Below are 22,227 nucleotides of genomic sequence, written 5' to 3' on the forward strand. Positions count from 1 at the left end.
ATCACCGAAGGTTTCGACAACACCTGTTGGGTCAAAAATATGGTTTATACTTTGCTTTTCTAAGCATTTATTGTTTTTATTATTTGGGCCAAAAATAATATAAGATTAATTGTAGCTTGGACCGAGCATTGGATTATTTGTATTTTGGGCTTGGCCTTAGGTCCATATATATATATATATATATATATATATATATATATATATATATATAGGGTGATTGAGTGAATGTGAAGGATGAACACATAGACTAGAGGAGCTTAAGTGTGTGCATTTTGAAGGTGTTCTAGAGAGAGAAACTAGAGAAAAGAGAGTGTGTGTGAGTGTGTGTGAATCTCATGTAAAGGATCATCATTCTATTCATTAATACATTGAGATTCACATTATTCTTCTTCTCCTTCTCTTCTATTTGATCTGACATCATCCGTTTGATTGGGATTCCGCACCATCAAACGGATCTGATTGATACACAAGCAGATTAGGGACTTACAATTGGTATCAGAGCTTCGATTGTATTACTCATCTTTGTCAGATCTGGAGCCGATTTGATCTTATTTTTGAAAGATTCTTGCGTTTTTGGATAGATCTCTGAAAATTAGGGTGGGTTTGTTCTTCGCGTTTTTGATAAAAACGAGTTTTTGATCGAGTTTTGGAGCAAAAAGAGGTGAAAAACGCTGTTTTTCACGTAATCTGCGAAAAGTTTACGGTTGGCGGCGGCGGCGGCTAGGGTTTTCCGGAGTTTACGGCCGTAAACGTGTTTACGGTCGGCGGCTTGCGGCTCGGAGGACGGATCGGCTCGGTTCGGCAGCATCAGTGGACTTCAGGCGCGCTTCAATAAAAAAGGACACGAAGTTGGGGGTGCCGGGGATCGAATCCGGGACCTCTAGGTCATTGCCACAGCGAGCTTAACCAACTCAGCCAGCCAATCCGTTGTGTCTTACCTTCGAATTTTTAAACTTAACATCTCATTCTCGCATCCAAGTTTCGCAATTTGACAAATTCAGTCCAAAATTCGATTTCTTTTCATTTTAAATTCTATATTCTTCCAAAAAATTTTAGCTTTTAATTTTTTAAATTTCTAAATTGAATTTTGACTTTGACTTTAAAGTTTGACCTTTGACTTTAAACTTTGACTTTCTCGTTTGACTTTTAAATTTTTAAATTTGACTTTTAAGTTTGACTTGTTAAGTTTGACTTTTAAGTTTGACTCTTTAAATTTGACTTTTAATGGTTTTTGAGGTCTACGAGGGAATTGAAGACATGAAAGAGAGTTGTCAGGAGATGTTAAGACAAAACTTCAACATGTTCGATTATATCCCTGGAGAAACCCTGGAAGCTCAGTTGCAGCGATTTACCACACTCACTACTGAGATGAATATAGCTGGGATCTTCTTGATTAAATTTGAGATAAACAAAAAGCTATTGAATTCACTTCCGAAATCGTGGGATATGAACGTGTCTGTCATCAAGAAGACAAAAGATCTCAATCGTCTTAGTCTAGCTGATATAACTGAAGAAATTGACGCTTTGAAGTGTGGAAAAACAATGCGTTCCGCAAACCTTCCGGTCAATGAAGTTTCATGTTCTCAATCATGTGAAGCTACGATTAAACTTCTTCGTGAACATAATGATTTATTAAAAAGAGAAGTTGAGGACCTGAGATATGAAGGTTATCAACTCAGGAAAGGACAGAAACCCCTAAAGGCCCAGTTAGAAACAAAAATAAAGGACTTTAGGAAGCTTCAGGAAGAATTCAGCAACAAGTGTGAAAATTATGACTATATTAAGAGACAACTTGATGATGTAACCGAAGAACTTGACGCCTTGAAAATTAAGTGTGGAAAAACAGATGTTAGTTTCAAAAATTATACTGCGTCAAGTAAGGCAGTCGAGTCCTTATTTGAAACCCAATTAAAATTCAAAGATAATCAAAACAAGGGTCTAGGGTATGATAGTGTTCCTCCACCTTTCAATCATAACTACACATCCATCCCTACGACACAGGAAGAAATTGATAGGGAGACACATCTTCAATATGGCAAACCAGCTGGTTTTGTTTCAGGAGGTATTCAGGTTGAAAATTCTAATGTTTCTGCTTCATGTGCAGGTAAAGTAGCAAAAGATGAGAACAAGGAGAAAACCATTGAACAAACGAACATCTCCTTGAACTCTGAATCTGTTGCTTCGAACTCAGCTGTTTCTGATCAACCTGCTGTTGAGAAATACAGGCCACCAAATCCAGTGAAACAGAGTGCCTGTTGTAATTGTGCTTGTGGGAAAAATAAGAGACAAGGCAAGGATACGCCACCAGGGGCAGGAAGAAACAACTTCACAGTGAAGAAAAAGACATGTTTTCACTGTGGAACACCTGGACACATTGCCAGAAACTGTCCAAATCGTGCATACGTTCCTTACTACGCACAAGGCTGGCAGAACGCGCCAAGAGGGAGATACTCCAAAAGAAACCCCTCAAGGTCACGTTCAGACCATGGTGACTGGAACGCGCAGAAGGCCAAGAATCAAACCTACAAGGCCAAGAATCTGAATCCCAAGGGCAATAAGGGAATGCCGGCCAAGAAGCCAAATCCAAGAGATGCTCCCGTGAAGCCAAAATCAAAGTCATCTCAACGGCCGACATCAAGATCAAAAGCTAGTACTGAGCCACCCATCGGATCGAAAAAGAAATGGGTTAAACCCAACTACAAATGGGTTCCAAAGGCTCACTCTCCCAAATCTTCTAACGATTCTAATATTTCTTCATCTTCTGTTTGTGATAAACAGGATATGTCATCTGAGAGAGTACCGTGCAAGGATGAAAAAGGTCAACCCAGTTTCAAAATGGACTGGGTTCCAAAGACCAACTAATTCCGCTCTGTGTCGGAGCAGCTATGGAGGCATATCATCAGACTTCGGTTTGTTGGTAGTGGCTATTCCAGGCACATGATAGGGGACATCTCTCAATTGTACAACATTCATAACTTTGTTTGGGAGTATGTGTCCTTTGCGGGAAGGGAAGAAAGGAAGGGATCACTCGTGGGGTTTGTGCTTAATGACATGAAGAATTTTCGGATCTGTTCTGAGATTACGCGTGCTGTTCTCAGACCTTCTGGATGCAAATTCAATCGGTGACTTACGGTTTGAGTTTTCTTCTCTATACTCCTGAGTTTTTCTTAAGCTGATTCGCTTTAAAGACTAATTTTTGTTTTAGGATAGTTTAAATTTGCGCATTTACTTTCGTTTCTCTCCTATGAACAAATTTAGGGGGAGAAATAAAAACAAAACAAAAATTAGAAAATCAGAAAATCCAAAAATATGTTGGTTATGAAATGAGTTTGAGGGAGATGTTTTGGGAAGTGATATTATCAAGTGATAACAGGCAATCTAAGTCTGCGTAATGTACCCAAAGTTGAAGGGTCTATGCTCTGGGTTTGATGCGCCGGTAGGCACGAAAGATTCTAAATGGACTTGACTAGGCAGAGTTGAACTTAAGAAATTCATAGACTTGACAAATCTTGACCTAGTTAGATCCATTTAGCCTGACAATACGACGCTTGGATAGGTTGAGCAGGGAGATATACATGATAATCCACCGGTCACATTAAAGTAATCCGTATCTAGAACTGTGGATTAACTTTTCCTCGATGTGCGGATTTTGTCCTTAATTCCGGTATTGATGGGGCGACTGGTAAATTCCGATGAATTAGGTCTGTAGAAAATTGTTTTCTTTCTCTATCTGTCTGTTAGTCATATGTTACCTCCTCTGCGTGACTCATAATCCGACCTGGGCTGTAACATATGCAATTCTATTTCTCTGCATCGTCTATCTATGCAATTCTTTCTATCTGTTAGCCATATACTGTCTCCTTTGCGTGACTCACAATCCGACCTGGTACACAGTATATGCATCATTCTTTTTCTCAATCCCTCTAAAAACTTCAGTTAGTCATATGTTTCACCCTCTGCGAGATTGGAAGAGATCCGACCTGGGTGTATAGCATATGCATTCTAAATCTATCTTCTCTCTTAATGATTGTCTGCTCACCCGATGTAAGGAGTATTCTGGAAGTCCTTGATTACTGGAGCATATCAGGAATCGGGAACCATGTTCTAGTACAATTAAAATTGAACACTCACAGATTGTCTATAGATCTCGCTGCTCAATTTAGGTGGACAACAATATCTTTGGTCGTCGTCAGCTGAATGGTCCTTAAGGAATATTATCTAGGAACTTAGGATCACATTGTCTTGTCACTTATAGTATGTCCTAATTTTGTCACAATCTCTCGTGTTTAAGTGGACCACAATACCGGCGATTGACCAGATCTATTCATGAAGGGAAAGGTACTGATAAACGGATAAAGGCTGTCTAAAAACTTTGATCCCAAATCACTCTTAAAGTTAGATATCATTTTATTTTTGTTAAATTTGTTCATAGTTTCTTCTAATTTAAATATTATGGGAGAATTAAAAATTTTAAAAACCAAACAAAAATCAGAAAATTAAAAATCCAAAAATAGTGTTATTTCTGTTTTATTTCTTTTTCAAAAAATATGAAAAATCCAAAAATATTGTGTGCTAAATTTTTCTTTTAGTTTTGTTTTGTCTTGAAAAGTGAATTCAGGTGAAGATGAAACTCATGGAGTTTGTGTCGAAGATTTCTGAGCCAAGGATCCGTGATCATCGAAGAATTCTCATTCGAAGGAGCAAGAAATGAAGATTATTCTTTCGACATTCAATCTTTCAACCCCAGAAGCAAGGTGAAGCTGAAATTGAAGATTATATGACGGATTGCATTGAAGCCTCCTCAATCAGTCCGCTGCTATCTTGAACCTGCTGAAGTGATCCAGAAGATTTGTTCTTTCTGATGTTCTCTCTGAAGATTCTCAAGCTGAAAGTGCTATCTTTCAAGAATCAGTACATCAAGCCTCCTCACCGAATGTGCGTTCAATGCCAAATTCTGAAGAAAAGCTCAAGTGCTCAAGACGAAGTCATTCATTGAAGATAAATGCTGAAGCCAAGCTCTCGATGAAGATTAACAAGAAAGCCAGCTATTTTTTTGGGGGAGCTTGTTGGGTCATTTAAGAAAAGAAAAGAAAGCTATAAACCAAGGGGGAGATTGTTGGGTCAAAAATATGGTTTATACTTTGCTTTTCTAAGCATTTATTGTTTTTATTATTTGGGCCAAAAATAGTATAGGATTAATTGTAGCTTGGACCGAGCATTGGATTATTTGTATTTTGGGCTTGGCCTTAGGTCCATATATATATAGGGTGATTGAGTGCATGTGAAGGATGAACACATAGACTAGAGGAGCTTAAGTGTGTGCATTTTGAAGGTGTTCTAGAGAGAGAAACTAGAGAAAAGAGAGTGTGTGTGAGTGTGTGTGAATCTCATGTAAAGGATCATCATTCTATTCATTAATACATTGAGATTCACATTATTCTTCTTCTCCTTCTTTTCTATTTGATCTGACACCATCCGTTTGATTGGGATTCCGCACCATCAAACGGATCTGATTGATACACAAGCAGATTAGGGACTTACAACACCCCTCGCCAATCTATACTAATTTTCTATTGTTGTTCACTCAGACATTCTCATATAATCGTCAATCTAATCAGGCGACTCTCCCATTGTCATAAGCTTAATTGCGTCAACACATTTCTACAACCCTGTGAATCCTCGTTTACCTCTAGCGTCATATCTCATTTGGAAAAATTCATACCTAAACGTATATTTAATATGTAAAAGTTATATTTAAAAGAAGCAATGTATTAAAATAATGTAAAAGCTATATATAAAAGAAGCAATGTATTAAAATAATCTAAAAGCTATATTTGAAAGAAGCAATGTATTAGAATAATGTAAAAGCTATATTTGAAAGAAACAATACTTGTTTTCCACGCGTTGGCTATCCGAACAAAGACATTTTTCCGCAAACGAAACCTTCTTTTGAAATCGCGTGATTGGTAGACACAATCATCTGCAAAATAATCGTGTACTAAACGTCTGTGCCCTTCTTCGAGATCTCTATTTAACGTCGCACGCCTGGTTAATAAAGGAGCTGGATTTGGTTGTAGTAGCACGTTCGTACACCCGTACATCATAGTGACAAACATATCATCGTCGTCACTATCATCGAACGGATTCATTTTTTTTTGGATTGTTTTGAAAGTGTATGAAAGAGAGAAAAGTGGTGATTAAATTTATATGAAAATAGAGAGAAAATGGTGATTTTATAGGTAAAGATTTTTTTTTAAGAATATTACCGTTTTTCAACGGTAAAATGAGCAAATTGAAAAAAATGAAACACGTTATCGTCCGTTGCAAGCATAACGAAGCACGGTTGGGAGGTGTTCCCCGTGGTAACGCCGTCGAGGTAGTGTCACGTTGGCATTAACACCCCTCCACGGGCCCATAACGAGTATTCTTAAGAAAGATACCCATTAAGAAGTGGGCTAATGCCATAAAAGCCCTTAGGTTTTTAAAAAATTGTTGGTTTTACCTTTTGGTCTCTTTTGTGTTCATTAAAGCCTAATATTTGGACTAATTGTGTCAAAATTGTCATTTAACAGGTAAACAACCGGTTAGCCGGTTACCCTCTCTACTTTCCCTGTCTTCTCCTTCACACACATAAACACACACTCCAAAATTGATTTGCAGGTTTCTCTTCAGAAGCTTTCTAACACAACACACACCAAAATCGATTGAGGGATGGATTATTGAGAAGAACGACTCTGTTTGAAGCTATCTTGAACCCCACCACTTTTTTCTTCATTATTTTCATATTTGGAGTTACTTCGTTTTTTATTTCTATCTACAAATCGGGTTTCAAGAAACAATTTTTTATTTCTATCTGGTAGAGCATTGTCCACCCAATGAAATCGATCTTGGCATCCTAAATACGAAACGACTTCAGTTTGAATCTATCTTGAACCTCATCGCTTATTTCTTTATTGTTTTCATATTTGATGAACAGGGGAGCTACCAACACTCAAATTCATTCACCCAAATGGAGTTATTGAAATTTGTCGGGCAGCTTTACTAACGTCGTTAACCAACGCATTCCAACTGTTCGATAAAATGCCTCAGTTAGGTTAATCAAGTTCATACTTCTCAGTGGCTGTCGAGATGACCAGAAAGAAATTCAAGCCAATTACAACCACATTCGGCATCAAACAGGCACCATGATTGTTGGGTTTTACATCAGGATTCAGAGATTGTGTAAGTTGAAAAAGACCATGGAAGCTAACGCTTTGCTTGATGGATTCTGCTCGATTGATTCTTTCAAGAAACATGAAGCCTAATTCATATATTGACACATCTGATTCATGGGTATTTCATGAACGGGAAGTTAATTATCTAGCCCCTTTTCTCTTATACGAGCGTAAGGTCATCAGTTGTACATAGTTGTACATATGCATCATTTTCTTATACCTGTGAGAGAAAGAGGGCGTGCTTCGTCATTTTGGAACTTTCTGTTCTTTGTCTCTATCATATACATAGGGCGTATATGTGTATACATTAAGACAGTTATTTTTGTTTCCATAAAGATGGTGATGGTTGGATGATTATTAAGAAGGTGTGTGGCTGGGATGACGAGATTTGAATATCGCAGGTGGCAGAGATGGTGTTTGTGTTGATGATGTAGGATGGGGATGGTTTCTTTGTTGTAGGTTTTATTGATGTAGAGATGCAAAATAAAGAAGAGAAGAAAGAAGTGAAGAAAAAGAGCACAATCAATTTCTTTCAATGTTGGTGACCGGTAGTTGACTGAGAAACTCCCTAAAAGGGCATCAATGAAAAAATTAAATCAAATATCCGGCTTTAACGAACATAAAAGAGGCCAAAGGGTAAAACCGATATTTTTTTGAAAACTTAAAGGCTTTTATGGCATTAGCCCTTAAGAAGTAAGTGATACCTATATGCTAAACGACATCGCCGTTGGGGCTAGAGATTATTAGAATGGGATTGGGATTGTAGGGGTCCGTAGTACCAGGAGGGTGTTTGACTTAGCTTTTGTGGGACAAAAGTCCTTTTTGTAAAAGGATTTTTTGTAAAAGGACTTTTTACAAAAGTTGTTTTTTAAAATGTGTTTGGATTAGCTTTTGAAGGGAAAAAATCAAAAATTAAAGTGTTTGGTTTAATTTTTACATGCAAAATGACTAAAAATGACATGTTTACATATTTATTGGGAATAGATGGAGATATAAAAATAATTTTAATGTTTAACACCGTTGAAAAGTTGGAAAAATCATGATTTCATGACTTTTCAAAAAAGACCAAATTTACTGGAAAGTAAGTCATTTTCAAAAATCATTCTATCTTTCCAAACATCTTTTTGACTTTTTCTTTTTAGAAAAAGTCAAAATTCATTTTAGAAGCTAAAACGCGGAGACGGAGGTCCATGGACCCTTATTGAGTTTTTGTAGTTCACTTCTGACTTCACCACTCGAAACGGTGTTTGTTACATATCGGAAACCAGTAGTGTTACTTGTAGTGGTGGTAGCCTAGGTGTTGTTGCTGCTGCGTGCAATTGAGGAGAGAAAAACAAGGGAACTGAGAGCGAGTCCGAATCGGAGCTATGGCTTCGTGGCCTTATTTGAACTCGTCTACGATGTTATCGAAGCCTAAACATCCGAATCCCTCGTTTTGTCTCCATGATTTCCCCAATCCACAGCATTCGTCATCATCATTCTCATTAACCGCCTCTCCGATTGCTGCTGTAAATTCTGCTACACGCCGATGTAGGCAAACAAATCGACGGACTTCTTTGGTAAGTGCTTCAATACTGCTCTACATGACTGAATTCAATTCAAGTGATGTTTACCAAAATCTTTTATTTGTATTTCGTACTTTTGGTTATTGGCAGATTTTGGCATCAACGGATAAATCTCGGGAGCCCTTGAAAATTATGATATCTGGAGCTCCTGCTTCTGGTAAAGGAACACAATGCCAGCTAATTACTAGTAAAGTGAGTCAATTTGGGAAACAACTCTACTGCCTTTTGTTTACTTCCAATTTCAATTTCATTTGCCTTATCAAAGCTTCTGTTCACTTGGTAATAAATTTCATCAAAGTATTGGATTAGATTTTGCTTACATAACTAATTCTCTCATTTGATTGATTACCCATTTCTTCCTCAAGTTTTTCAAAGGAATCCATGGCTAGTACTTAAGTTTAAACTCTTTCTTTCTTGGTGTCTGTCTCATAAGTGTGATCCATCTCCCTTTGCCAAATAGATACCAAAATGCTTCTGTTCTTTGTATATTGGGGGCTTTATAACTGCATATTAGATATGATTTACAACACACCCATGAATATTGATTTCCTTGATGTAGCATTCATTGAATTAATCTATCTTGGCACGTGCAGTATGATTTAGTGCACATTGCAGCAGGAGATTTACTGAGAGCAGAAGTTGAAGTGGGATCTGCAAATGGTAAGAAAGCAAAGGAATATATGGAGAAAGGACAGTTGGTTCCAGATGAGATAGTTGTCATGGTATGTATGATTCTTTGACCTTCATTGTAAAACTTTATATATAGAGCTTTTTTGTAATTATTTCTTCCCTGGATATAGATGGTGAAGGATCGTTTATCACAACCAGATTCTGCTGAAAAAGGTTGGCTTTTAGATGGATACCCAAGAAGCTCATCACAAGCAACTGCACTTCAAGCCTTTGGTTTCCATCCAGACCTTTTTATTCTTCTTGAAGTGAGATTTGTAAATTATGTTGTTTTTTGTTTGGATTGAATTTGAAGGTACATTTGAATCCATTTTTTTTAATTGATTTTTTAACAGGTTCCTCAGGAGATTCTGGTTGATAGAGTGGTTGGGCGTAGGTTGGATCCTGTTACTGGTAGAATATATCATTTGACATATTCACCCCCCGAAACTGAAGAAATTGCTGCAAGGCTCACCCAACGTTTTGATGATACAGAAGAAAGAGTAAGTTTTTTTTTTTTTTAAATTCAGTCGTTATGAGTTTTGTGATCCCCCTCCATTGCATTTTATCATGTAACTGATTAATTATTATATTTCTCAGGTAAAGCTTCGGTTGCAAACACATAACCAAAATGTAGAATCAGTCCTTTCCATGTTTGAAGATATTACAATCAAGGTATGCCGTATGCATGCAGCTTTACACTTGTTGACTTTACCTTGAATTTAAACTTGGTCAAATGATTGTTGTTACTACGTTGCTATTTAAATCCATACTCCAAAACATGACTCTAATTTATGTGGAAGATGAACAAATATATTAATTAACTCATGTTGGGGATTTAATTTACATAAATGTTGCTTATAATGGTAAAAAGAGTTAGTTACATTACTGTTTTTTTTTTACATTTTTTAAATAAATAGGAAGTCTGTTGTTTGTTGTTTATTTCAGGTGGATGGAAGTCTCCCGAAGGAGGTTGTGTTTGCAAAGATCGATAGTGCACTCTCAGATCTTATCCACCAAAAAAAGATTGCTACATTAGGAACCACAGCTACGTAAAGCAAAATATATAATACCAGATTAATAAAAACCACTGTATTTGATGAGATATTGTTGTTGTGTAATTCATTATCATGTTATGGAGATGTTCTTTTTAAACCCAATCAAAAGATTGTATTTGAGATATCTTATTTGCTTAATATTGTGTTACAAAACAAATGGTGTGTGTAGACCAAGAGAATCGTCATGTCATGTCATGTTTATAGTTATTAAAATGAAAAGAGTTTGGAAGAGACTCTTAGTGCTGCAATAATAAATAATATTTAAACATTTCAAACCAAAACTCTGCTGCTGCTTTTTAAACAAAATTTTGATAATCTTACCAATGTCAGGTCTTTCTTTCGATTTGGTATGTGGGGGGAACTAACTGAGAAGGATAAAAATAGGTAGAAACTGAGAGGCATACATAAAAAATTTATACACTTGTCGCCCTAAAATGCGTACTTCTCACTGCTCATTCACACCAAAAAAATTTAAAACTAAAATATATGTAATAGTGGTGCAAATTTTATAAAACTAAAATTAGAAAGTATGATAGAAGAACGTTAGATAAAACATATTATCGATTATCTTATATCATGTTTAAACGTAACGCCTGCAAGTAAATTTGTTCAGATTTACTAACAAGAAAAAATAAAATTTAGAGTACAATTTTAGAAACAGATCGCCAAGATTATTACCAAATACTGACAATAACATATAAGAAATTTGGAAATAGATAATGACATTTCAAGTTGAATAATCTATTGTCTACTTGTCAGCTTAAGGCATGAAAATTGCTGCCAACAGAGGTCAATGTCAACATGACTACATTACTTAAAAGGAATAATATATTGATTATAAAAAAGGATCATATTGTATGAACAAATTATAGAATTTAAATTTGGATTCTATGATCAAAATTTTAATGGCTTAATGAGTCATGGCTCTAATATATATATATATATATATATATATATATATATATATATAGATAGAGCCAGGTTATTTTGTTTCTTACATTTATTGTGTGCTAGAATGCACCAATAGGAAATTAATAAATTAAATAATTATTTAATTAAATAAATATAAATATTAAATGATTTCCATAATTATACGTATATTAAATGATATCCATAATTATAATTCTCTTTTTATGGAAACTAATTAAAACCGTCATTAATGTCAGCAATAACATTCTTTCAGAATGAATTCGCATCTAGGTATTTCTATATGAGTTCGTATTTTGTTTCAGGACTCACTCACTTAAAATACAATAAAGTTGCATGGAATATGAAGAACGAGAGTATATTCTACTAGAATACACTCTCATTCTGCTGGAATACACTCTCATTCTTCTAGATATGAATTCATTCTAAAAGAATATTATTGTTGACATTAATGACGAATTTAATTAGTTTCCATAAAAATGAGTTATAAGTATGGATAGCATTTAATATACATATAATTAATATTAAATTCCTATTGGTGCATTCTAGCACACAATAGATGTGAGAAACATTTGAACCTACCTCTCTCTCTCTCTCTCTCTCTCTCTCTCTCTCTATATATATATATATATATATATATATATATATATATATATATATATATATATAGGGTTAGGTTCATGTGAAACGGCCTAAATTTGTGAGACCGAGAGACGCAATCCTAGCACTCATTTAGTAGATAAAAAACATTTTTAAAATGCAAAATGATTGAAAATTTTCGAAAAAAAAAAATTCAAATATTATTTTCGGAATTTATATTTTCGAAAAAAAAAATAAAAAATACCAAAAAAATAAAAAATACATTTTTTACATATTCTAGTAGAAGATTAAAATATTCTACATATCTGAAAAATCTAATACAATATTCTAACATTCTAAAAATCACATTAGAATATTTACAGTGTAATATTCTATTAGAATATTTCACGTATTTTTCAAAAAAAAACGGTAATTTTTTTTTATTTTTTTTATTTTTTTAGGTAATTAAAGTTCCGAAAATAATAATTAAAAAAAGAATTTTTGGATTTTTTCTTTTATTTTGCATTTTAAAATTATTTTTAGATTTGGTCTTACGGTCTCACAAAACTAGCATGGTCTCAAATGAACCTGAACCTATATATATATATATATATATATATATATATATATATATATATATATATATATATATATATATATATATATATATGGTCTTAAAAATATCAATATACTTGGATATTTCTTGGATCGTAATTACAATCGTTTTCTAAAATTTGTGATTTCGACCCTATAGCCTAGGGTATCACGAAATCAGATTTGGGATAATCCAAAGAACTTCAATTTAGAAGTCAAATCACTTCTAAATCAGAAACACATAATATACTTTGTTGTTTTTGTGTGTTTGATAGATAGAACAAATCAATATACGATTTTCGTGTATGTAAATTCCAACCCTTTTTCTGAACCAGATAAAGGTTCTTATCCTAGAGGGAAAGTAGTTAAACGGAAGTTGCCTCATTTTGCCGCCAAAAATCGTTGGTTATTAAGACATAACCAACTCATGACATCATCATGATATCACTAAAGGTTTTGGCGGGAAAATGCATAGCTGAAGTTGCCTCCTTGGACCCCACTAGGGGCGTTGCCTCTAGACCCCGCCAATGGGCTGCAGCCCCTTGGAACCCTGCATCCAGGGGCACTTCCCCCAGACCCTTATATTCCCGAGTTCACATATATCACTCCGAGTGTGCACCCTGCACCTCCTATCTCGGTGAGTGAAATATAACTCAACCTATCTCAATAGTAATAATAATTACACCATAATATGTTGATAACACTAAAATCATTAACATGTTGATAATGTTATTCTATGAGAATGATTAAGAGAATAGGTTGTTTTGTAATTTGAATACATTCGAATTCACATAACTATTGTCATTATCACGCGTTCTCACTAATTAAATCGTATAAAATGGTATTATAGACTTTTTTATGATTTTTTTCTGTCAGAATGTGTTTTTGATAATCGTATTCTGTAAGAATGAAAATTAGTGAAAAACGATGCGTGAGAACAAAAATTAAAAATAATTAGTGATAATGCATGATAAAGACGATATTTATGTGAGGCTGAACATATTCACATTATCAACCAACCTATTTTCTTAGTCACTATCATAGAATAACATTATCTACACATGTCCACACAATACATGTGATCCACATTTTAACCTAGCCATATATATATATATATATATATATATATATATATATATATATATATATATATATATATATATATATATATATATATAGAGAGAGAGAGAGAGAGGATCATTTGTATACTAGGAAACTGATGGGTTTTGAGCACTACAACATTCCTATGGTGTACATGCAAACCCTAAAGCTTTGGATCTAGTTTGTCTAATGAACATGCAATAATCATCCAAAGCGATAAACCCTAGATCTAGCATGTGATAATCAATATAAACATAAGAATAGGGTTTAGATCTTACATTGATTGTTATGTCGCAATAACAATCTATTCCTTGTTGTATTTGGCTTCTGAAAAGCTTAGAGTCACAAATGCCACTCCTCTAATGGATCACAAACACCAAGAGCAAGAGGATGAAGAAGGAGAAGAGGAGAGGCACTCAAAAACGTCTATAAACCCTAAGGAATCAGTTAGCCACGTTTTTTGTGCCCTAGGGGTGCTTAAATAGTGAGGCTATTAGGGTTATCTAACAAGGAAACCCTAATTTGACTATTTAGGCCCTAAGCAACCCATAGACTCCTCCGTTAGAGGCCTTGGACGATTTCTAATGGGGTTCCCCATAGAATTCGTCCACCCCTCTAATAAGAAGTCCATTAGCCTAATATTCAACTATCACACAATTGATAGTTCTAGTCCCCTAAGTTTAATTAATCTCTTTTAGCTACAAAATTAATTCTTAATTAATTATTGACTAATATTAATTAAACAATATGATTTCTCCTTTAATATATTATTCTCATAATATATTAATAAATCATAATTAATCCTCTCTCTTTCCATAATTCATCCTATCAAGTTGCTTTGGTGAAGGAAACCCAAAAGGACCATGCACCATCGGGTCAAGTACATACCAAAATAGTTATGGGATTAGACACTAATCCAACAGAAACTTGTGTATTATATGAACTGAATAAATGGAGTATTAAATAGTTAGTAATGGAGATTAATGAATTATAAAACAATATTTTTAAATAAGATATTATTTAAGTTACATAAGTAATAAATCAATGATACTGGAAATTAACGGAGTGTAATGCCCAGTTCTCGGTATGTATTTTAATTTAAAGTTTTTGCATTTTTACTCTGGGACTCGACGAGTTGGAGGCCCAACTCGTCGAGTAGATGTGAGTTTTGGGTCGCGGGTGGAAGTATCTACTCGCCGAGTCGGAGGCCCCGACTCGACGAGTAGATCTGTCTGGATGAAACCCTAAATTTGAGAGTTTGCACCCTATTTAAACACTTAAACTGGCCTCCACTCCAGCCTCCATCACCCTCACACCCCATTCTCGAAACCTTAATCAGTTGTGAGTGTTCTTGAGCTATTTTGGTGCCGTTTTTTTTTGTGATTTGAAGCTTGGAGAAGGAAGGAAAGGTTTGGAGGTTCAAAAAGAAGGCAGTAGATCCAGAGTCTTGGTTGCATTTTCAGCTTGTTTGAGGTAAAAAGCTTCAACCTTGACTTCTCAATTGTTAGATCTTCTTTAGGGATTGAATCTTGTCATTTTTAGGGCATTTCTAAGTCACATTCAGGTGTAGAGTGTATAGTAGAGTAATGGCTTCAGATCTTGAACTTTGGAGGGTTCTCATGGCATAAAGGTGCCAACTTTATGGCCATGAGATCCCCATGCATCTTGTAGACTTCATTTGTGGACCTTTTGAGCTTAAAGGCCCATGCATGGACGTAAAGTTCGTGACTTTACGTGTTATGTCGACCCTAGGAGGTCAGATCTACACTTTGGAAGCAATGAGCTCAACTGAGATCGACTTAGTAGGCTTGGACCTTGGGGGACTCGATGAGTCGCTCTTAGGACTCGGCGAGTCGGTTTATGGTTCCCCACCATTTTCTGTTTCTGATCGATCTGGTTGAGTGTAGAAGAGGACTCAACAAGATGGACTTGAATATGGACTTGAAGACCGAGGAACTCGATGAGTTCAAGGCAATGTCCCAATGAATATGAGGAAGAACTCGACGAGTCAAGGAAAGACTCGGCGAGTCAAGGATTAACATTTCAACTTGCATGAAGAAGGACTCGACGAGTTCAAGAATGAACTCGGCGAGTCATAGGCAAAAGGTCCCGATTCTGTATGAAGGAGAACTCGACGAGTTCTTGAAAGACTCGACGAGTAGGATCGAAGTCCCAGTATTATGTGGATTATGCAACTCGACGTGCTGGTGGACCAACTCGACGAGTTGAGTCAACCAGATGTTGATTTTGACCAAAAGTTGACTTTGACTTGACTTGAGTTGACCCTTGAAAGGGTTAAGAGTATGAAATGGTAAGTAAGGAAGGATGTTATGTGTAGGAGTTTGAGAGGAGTTTATTCCAACGTCGAGGACAGTTCAGACACTTCACGACCTTGAGGTGAGTTACCTTCCAGTAGTGGTGAGTCTACGGCCACAATGTCGGCCCACTAGTAGGAGTTGTATGTTAGATGATTGTCTTTATGATAATTATCTAGGTTGCTACTACCTGATATGTTTTATGTGCTAGCATGATATGATGATATGTGATAGTAGCAGTAGGGGGAATAGTCCCCGTGACACGGTCGTAAGGACCTGAGGGTAGGTCGGGCACCCCAGAATTGCCTGATAGGATAGGTCAAGCACCCCAGAACTACTTGACATGGGTAGGTCAGGCACCCCAGAAATGCCTGGCAGCGTAGGTCGGGCACCCCAGAATTGCCCGACAGTATGTATGTTGTATGGTATGTGGTATGATGAGGGAGCTCACTAAGCTTTGTGCTTACAGTTTCAGTTTTGTTTTCAGGTACCTCTTCTTCGAAGGGGAAGGAGCCGGCACAGTAGCAGCGCATCACACTTACGCACAGGATTTCCGCATTATGATATTCTTGGGATTGTATTTTGACATTATTACTGTTTTATGATATGGTTTGAGACACGTGACTATGTTTTATGAAATGATATGAATCGATGATGTTTTTCAGTAAACTGTTTTATAAGTTACTTGATTAAAAACAAAATTTTTGGTCTTGAAAATTGAAATGTTACACAGAGTTAGTCATAATATATAAATCTGTAAAGTCTTCTTTGCATACAACATTGATGCTCTATTGGTAAATTCACCATCTTTATCTAACATTAATATTTTTAGTCATTCTATACTTTTAACATCGAATAACACAACATACAACTACTCATATGTGAATAATGGTTGTCTAAAAAACAAATCAACATTAGATAGTGATTGTCCTTGACTTTTATTTTCCAAATCATACAACAAGTGAAACTTCTCTTCTTTGAAATTTAAAAGAAATCATTTGATTGAAGGTGTCAAACTCATTCTTGGAATAAAAGTGTGATTCTAGTATTACTTCTATATATGATTTCTGTTTTTATAGCACGATTACCCAATGATATCACATGTAGTGTAGTTTCATCACATATGATATCACATGTAGTGTAGTTTCATCACATAAGCCATTTTTCTGATCAATATTCCTTAGTATCCATCCTCAACTCATAGGTGCAACCCTAACCACAAAACGTTAGCTTTTATAAAAGATGAATTATAAAGTTTGCAAAATTAAAGTCCACATGCATTATAATGCATCTGAAATGTTTAATATAACAATCTTAATGCTTACGAATAAAGCAACAATGAAAAAGTAGACTCAATGACGAGTTTTTTTAAAGGGGGATGATACATTGTCATGGTAAAAGAGTCCATTGTATAACTACCCCCCCATCACTAGGCTATGATTTAGAGCAACGATCATTACACCATTATGGTGGGGCGTCTATAAACGAGTCATTCTGATCATTTGAGACTTCATTATTAGTTGTTCTTTTTTGAGGTTTTCTTAGTTATTTTATACCAGAATTAAGTTATTTGTTTTCTTCCTATTAGTATAAAGAACAAACTACATTATTGTTTTAATCACAACTACATATTACTTATTGTTGGATAAAAAAATGGAGTAATGATGATCAAAATGTTTTGATAAAAATAGAATCACATTCAGTTTTTTGAAATCTATTTGCTCCCTTGTCAGGGAATCGAAAAATAATTTTAGAGGAGAATCATACAACAGGAGCACTTAAACTTGCAGGCACATTAAATTAAGCAACTATCGGATTCTTACACATCGAATTCTTATAAGAATCATTCATACACATAGGAATGTTAAAACATGAAGTATCATCGGTATTTATATATCGACAATACCCTTAAAAAATATTGATGACGAAAATAACGATTTTGGGAAGTTATGTGCATTTATAACAGTCTCGAAAAATTTCTATAATGTAATTGAAGTTTTAGTAAAACGCAAAAAAAACCGTAATCAGTTTTTTTTATTAGGAACCATAAATTTTTGAAAGGAGAAATTTATATAACTAAAAATTTGTAAAAGTCTAAAAAGACCAAAAACCATTTGTAAGGTTAAGGAAATTAAGGCTTATGAATATTCCACCAAAGTAAATTCATTCCAGGTCAAAATCTTGTTTGAAAGACTAACTGAAAAGTAGTGGTGGAATTGGTACGATACCAATTCATTTTTCTCTAAATCGTATATCATACCAAGTATAATTGGTATAAAAAAATTATACCGGTACCGTACCAAGTATACTTGATACCAATATATTTGGCTACCAACAAGTTTGGTTGATACAAATTGATAATGGTATATACCAACTTCTTTTAATTTTCTATTGTAAGATTTAAAAAATAAGCAATGACATCAAGTAATTTTTATGTTTAGTATAAAAACTAGTTACATGGTTGTTTTAGTTTACAAAAGAATTCTATTGAAGTAACGTTTTAATTTTTTTGCCTTAACACGGTAATAACTATTGACTAATGCGACCAAATGACTTATATAATGTTCTTAAAACTATACATACTAAAAACAGTTAACGGTTAAAATATATGATTTCGTTTATATATATATATATATATATATATATATATATATATATATATATATATATATATATATATATATATATATATATATATATATATATATATATAGGTTTAGGTTCTATGGAAAACAAAAAACCCTAAAAATCATTAAAATGCATAAAAAAAATACTTAGAGATCACAAAAAAAAATTTTGAATTTTTTTTATCAAAAAATCGCAACTTTTAGGTCAAAATCGCTGAAAAAAAATTTTGAAATTTTTTTTTTTACAAAAAAAAAAAAAAAAAATTGATTTTTTATTTTTTTTCAGCGAAATTGTAAAAAATGCTGCGATTTTTTGATAAAAAAATTCAAAAAAAAGTTTTGTGATGTCTTGGTATTTTTTTATGCATTTTTATAATTTTTAGGGTTTTTTGTTTTCCAAATAACCCTTCCCTATATATATATATATATATATATATATATATATATATATATATATATATATATATATATATATATATATATATATATATATATATATATTGGTTGGTACGGTATTACTATGATATTCAAACTTTTGTACTATTATCGCCAACATTGCCCAATGGTACGGTACTACCAACCAAGCATGTTGGTTACCAAATATGTTGGCTACCAACTTTCTTGGTTCGGTTGGTAGCATGTTGATTGGTTTTCTACGGTACAATTTTGTCAGCCCTACTGAAAAGTTGGCTGGTATTTAATAAGTCGGCTTATGAATTAATAGTGTTTGGTAAAAAAAAAGCTAAGTTGCAATGCAAAATGACATTAACGAACATTTAGATATATAAGTAAAAGAAAAAAGTAGATATAATTAATGGCATATTTAAAATACTTTCGAGAAAGTTTCATAAACTTATCAAAAACTATCTCAAAATAGTTTATCAAAAGCTAGTTTATAAGCTAAAATAAACTATTTTTATGATTTTATCAAATAGTAAATTACAATAAGCTACCTTATAAACTAATTTTTTTTTTCAAACATGGCCTAGTTAACCATTTCTGGAAACACTACAAGTTTAACCTGAAATCCTGTTAGTGTAAGGGTGTGTGGCCACCAAGTGCCCACTTTAATCATGTCATTTGTTATGTTCGGAATAAAATTTGTTTTTATAAATAATGTTTTTGCACCACAAAAGTATTATTAGATCATAGTCAAAACAAACATTAAGGACGTTTTGGGCACAAACATCTTGAGAGCTTTTAACTTTTAAAGAAGAAACTTGAAAATAAAAAAAGTTTTGTTCAGCTGCAGGAGTTTTAAGCCTTTATTTTAAACAAAAATATTATAATACAAAAGTTACTTCAACTAGATTTTGAAAGTTTTTATTTTTTTAGAGCTTTTAACTTTTGGTTTTACCTCATTTAGCACCTTAAAAAGCTAACAATTATGTTTGCTAAACACTAGTTTTATACAAATAAACACAACATTTTCGACTATCTGTTTAAAGTTTTCAACTATTTTTATTGAACAACTTTTTTCGTCTCAAAAAGACATCTAGGCTTGTATGTGTCTAAAAATTTGTTTTGATTTCGATTCATTTCGCATCAAAGCAAATGTATAATCGAGTTAATATTCCATTTCATTTGCATTTCTTCGTATTCGAAATACGTAAACCAAACACGAACTTTGTAGACAAAAATGGGAGTTGAGAGCCCACTGGATGGTACTTTAGCTAATGACTAATTATATCAACGCCACAACCAGAAACGCGTGATAATATCGATATGTAAATCATTGTTTTTGCTTTTTACCTACGCCACCACGAAATGCTGCCTACTCGTTTAGAACATATTTATAAAATGAACACAATGCAAACTACTAAATTTGCGTTAGGACATATTTTAAATAAAAGCTATTTAGATAAAATTGTTATAACTATATTTATTATTAAATAAATATGATAAAATCTAACAATTAAATATGAAAAGGACAGTTTTTTATAATTGATAAAAGTTAAAATATATAATTATTTTGAGAAAAAACATCCTAATTGTTAACTATGGATTCCCAAAATCTGAAGTTTAGTCCCGTGGTTTAAAAACGTCATAGATGGTCCCTATGCTTTCAAAACTTTTAACGATTGGTCATTATTGCTAACTCCGTTAACTGAAGGGCATTTTCGTCATTTCACTACCACAGGGACTATTTATGATGCTTTTTCGTATTTTTTTTGAAAAAAAAGAAAAAAATTAAATATAATTATTTAATTTATAAAAGCTCTCTCTCTCTCTCTCTCTCTTAGATGCCATTAACCAAATCTTACCCCCACTTTTCCTTCGATAATCCTTAAACCCTCCATGGAAATATGATTTTAATCCTACAGGAGAACCATCAAAAACTCTTCTCAATCCTGGCATCACATACTAGATAACAATCTTCTTCATTTCTTAGTGGGTCTCTCTCAATGGATCCTTTATGAAACATCAGCGTTGTTAGGTCACCATCGAAGAACACAAAATCTGCCAAACCCAATCACTCTATCCCTCTCATTGAATCGTAGAGTCCCATCGCTAAATCCGTTGTTCTAGTATGGATCTCGTCTACCTTATGCCATGATCACGTTTTTTTGACCTAGAATTGGTTTTCTTGGGATTAAGAAAAATCATAGATCTTTTAGTTTTATTTCCTTGCAAAGCTCATAGATTCAGATGGAATTATTAAGAGAAATCATAGATTCATATGGCATTATTTGTATCTAGCAAAGCTCAGATTTTTTAGTTTCGATTTCTAGGGATTAATCTTCATTTGCTTCTTCAAATCGTCGCCCATACTCCTCCAACGGATCGATCCCATAAGATCTCTCTTGCAGATCTTTAAAAAACAATTCTTGGGGAGGACCCATTTGGGAAAAACGTGTTCGATCATCCGCCAAGATCTGTTCCAGTACTGGATTCAGATCTGGCGATGATGAAGTTGAGGCTTATGAGGTTTTCAGGTCCGACGATGGAGAGAGGGACATGTTTCAGATGACATTGGAGATGGAAATCAACAACTTGGGGATGGAGGTGGAAGACGGTGGTACCCTCTTGGAAGACGGTGGAGATAGAGATCGACAACTTGTGGAAACCCTTCGGCTTCGAATCTGGATGGTGGTGTTGTGCTGGAGCGCGATTCTGATCAAGACTATGGCGGAGCGGTTTTAGAGCAGATGAAGGATTTAAAGAAATCATTGTGGGTTTGTTCTTCAAATCCTTAATGGCGTTAGAGAGAGAGAGAGAGAGAGAGAGAGAGAGAGAGACCTTTTATTTAATTATTTCCTTTTTTTAAATAAGAAAAAACATCATAAATGGTCCCTGTGATAGTGAAATGAAGAAAATGCCCTTTAGTTAACAGACAAAAGTTAACGGAGTTAGCAATAATGATCAATCGTCAAAAGTTTTGAAAGCATAGGGACCATCTATGACGTTTTTAAACCACAGGGACTAAACTTCATATTTTGGAAATCCACAGGGATCATTTATGATGTTTTTTCTTATTTTGATAAAAGAAAAATACCTTTACGAAATTATACTTGTAAGATTCATTCTTATCCATAATTTTGTCATATATTTTATCTTATTAAAAGATTATTAGTATAGTT

The 22,227-nt window shown here is 34.2% G+C and overlaps 1 protein-coding gene across 1 annotated transcript; it reads left to right on the forward strand.

Moving 5' to 3' along the window:
- Positions 1-8,398: 8,398 nt before the first annotated feature.
- Positions 8,399-10,627, forward strand: LOC145163462 (adenylate kinase, chloroplastic-like). Its single transcript, XM_079082474.1, has 7 exons — positions 8,399-8,773; positions 8,870-8,971; positions 9,373-9,501; positions 9,580-9,714; positions 9,802-9,948; positions 10,046-10,120; positions 10,394-10,627. Exons 1-7 carry the CDS (start codon positions 8,582-8,584, stop codon positions 10,499-10,501), a joined length of 888 nt encoding a protein of 295 aa, XP_078938600.1. The 5' UTR covers positions 8,399-8,581; the 3' UTR covers positions 10,502-10,627.
- The last annotated feature ends 11,600 nt before the right edge of the window (positions 10,628-22,227 follow it).

The sequence above is a fragment of the Lactuca virosa genome, chromosome 1, assembly GCF_052849685.1.
Source record: "Lactuca virosa cultivar CGN04683 chromosome 1, Lactuca_virosa_CGN04683_v6, whole genome shotgun sequence".
Taxonomy (NCBI): Eukaryota; Viridiplantae; Streptophyta; class Magnoliopsida; order Asterales; family Asteraceae; genus Lactuca; species Lactuca virosa.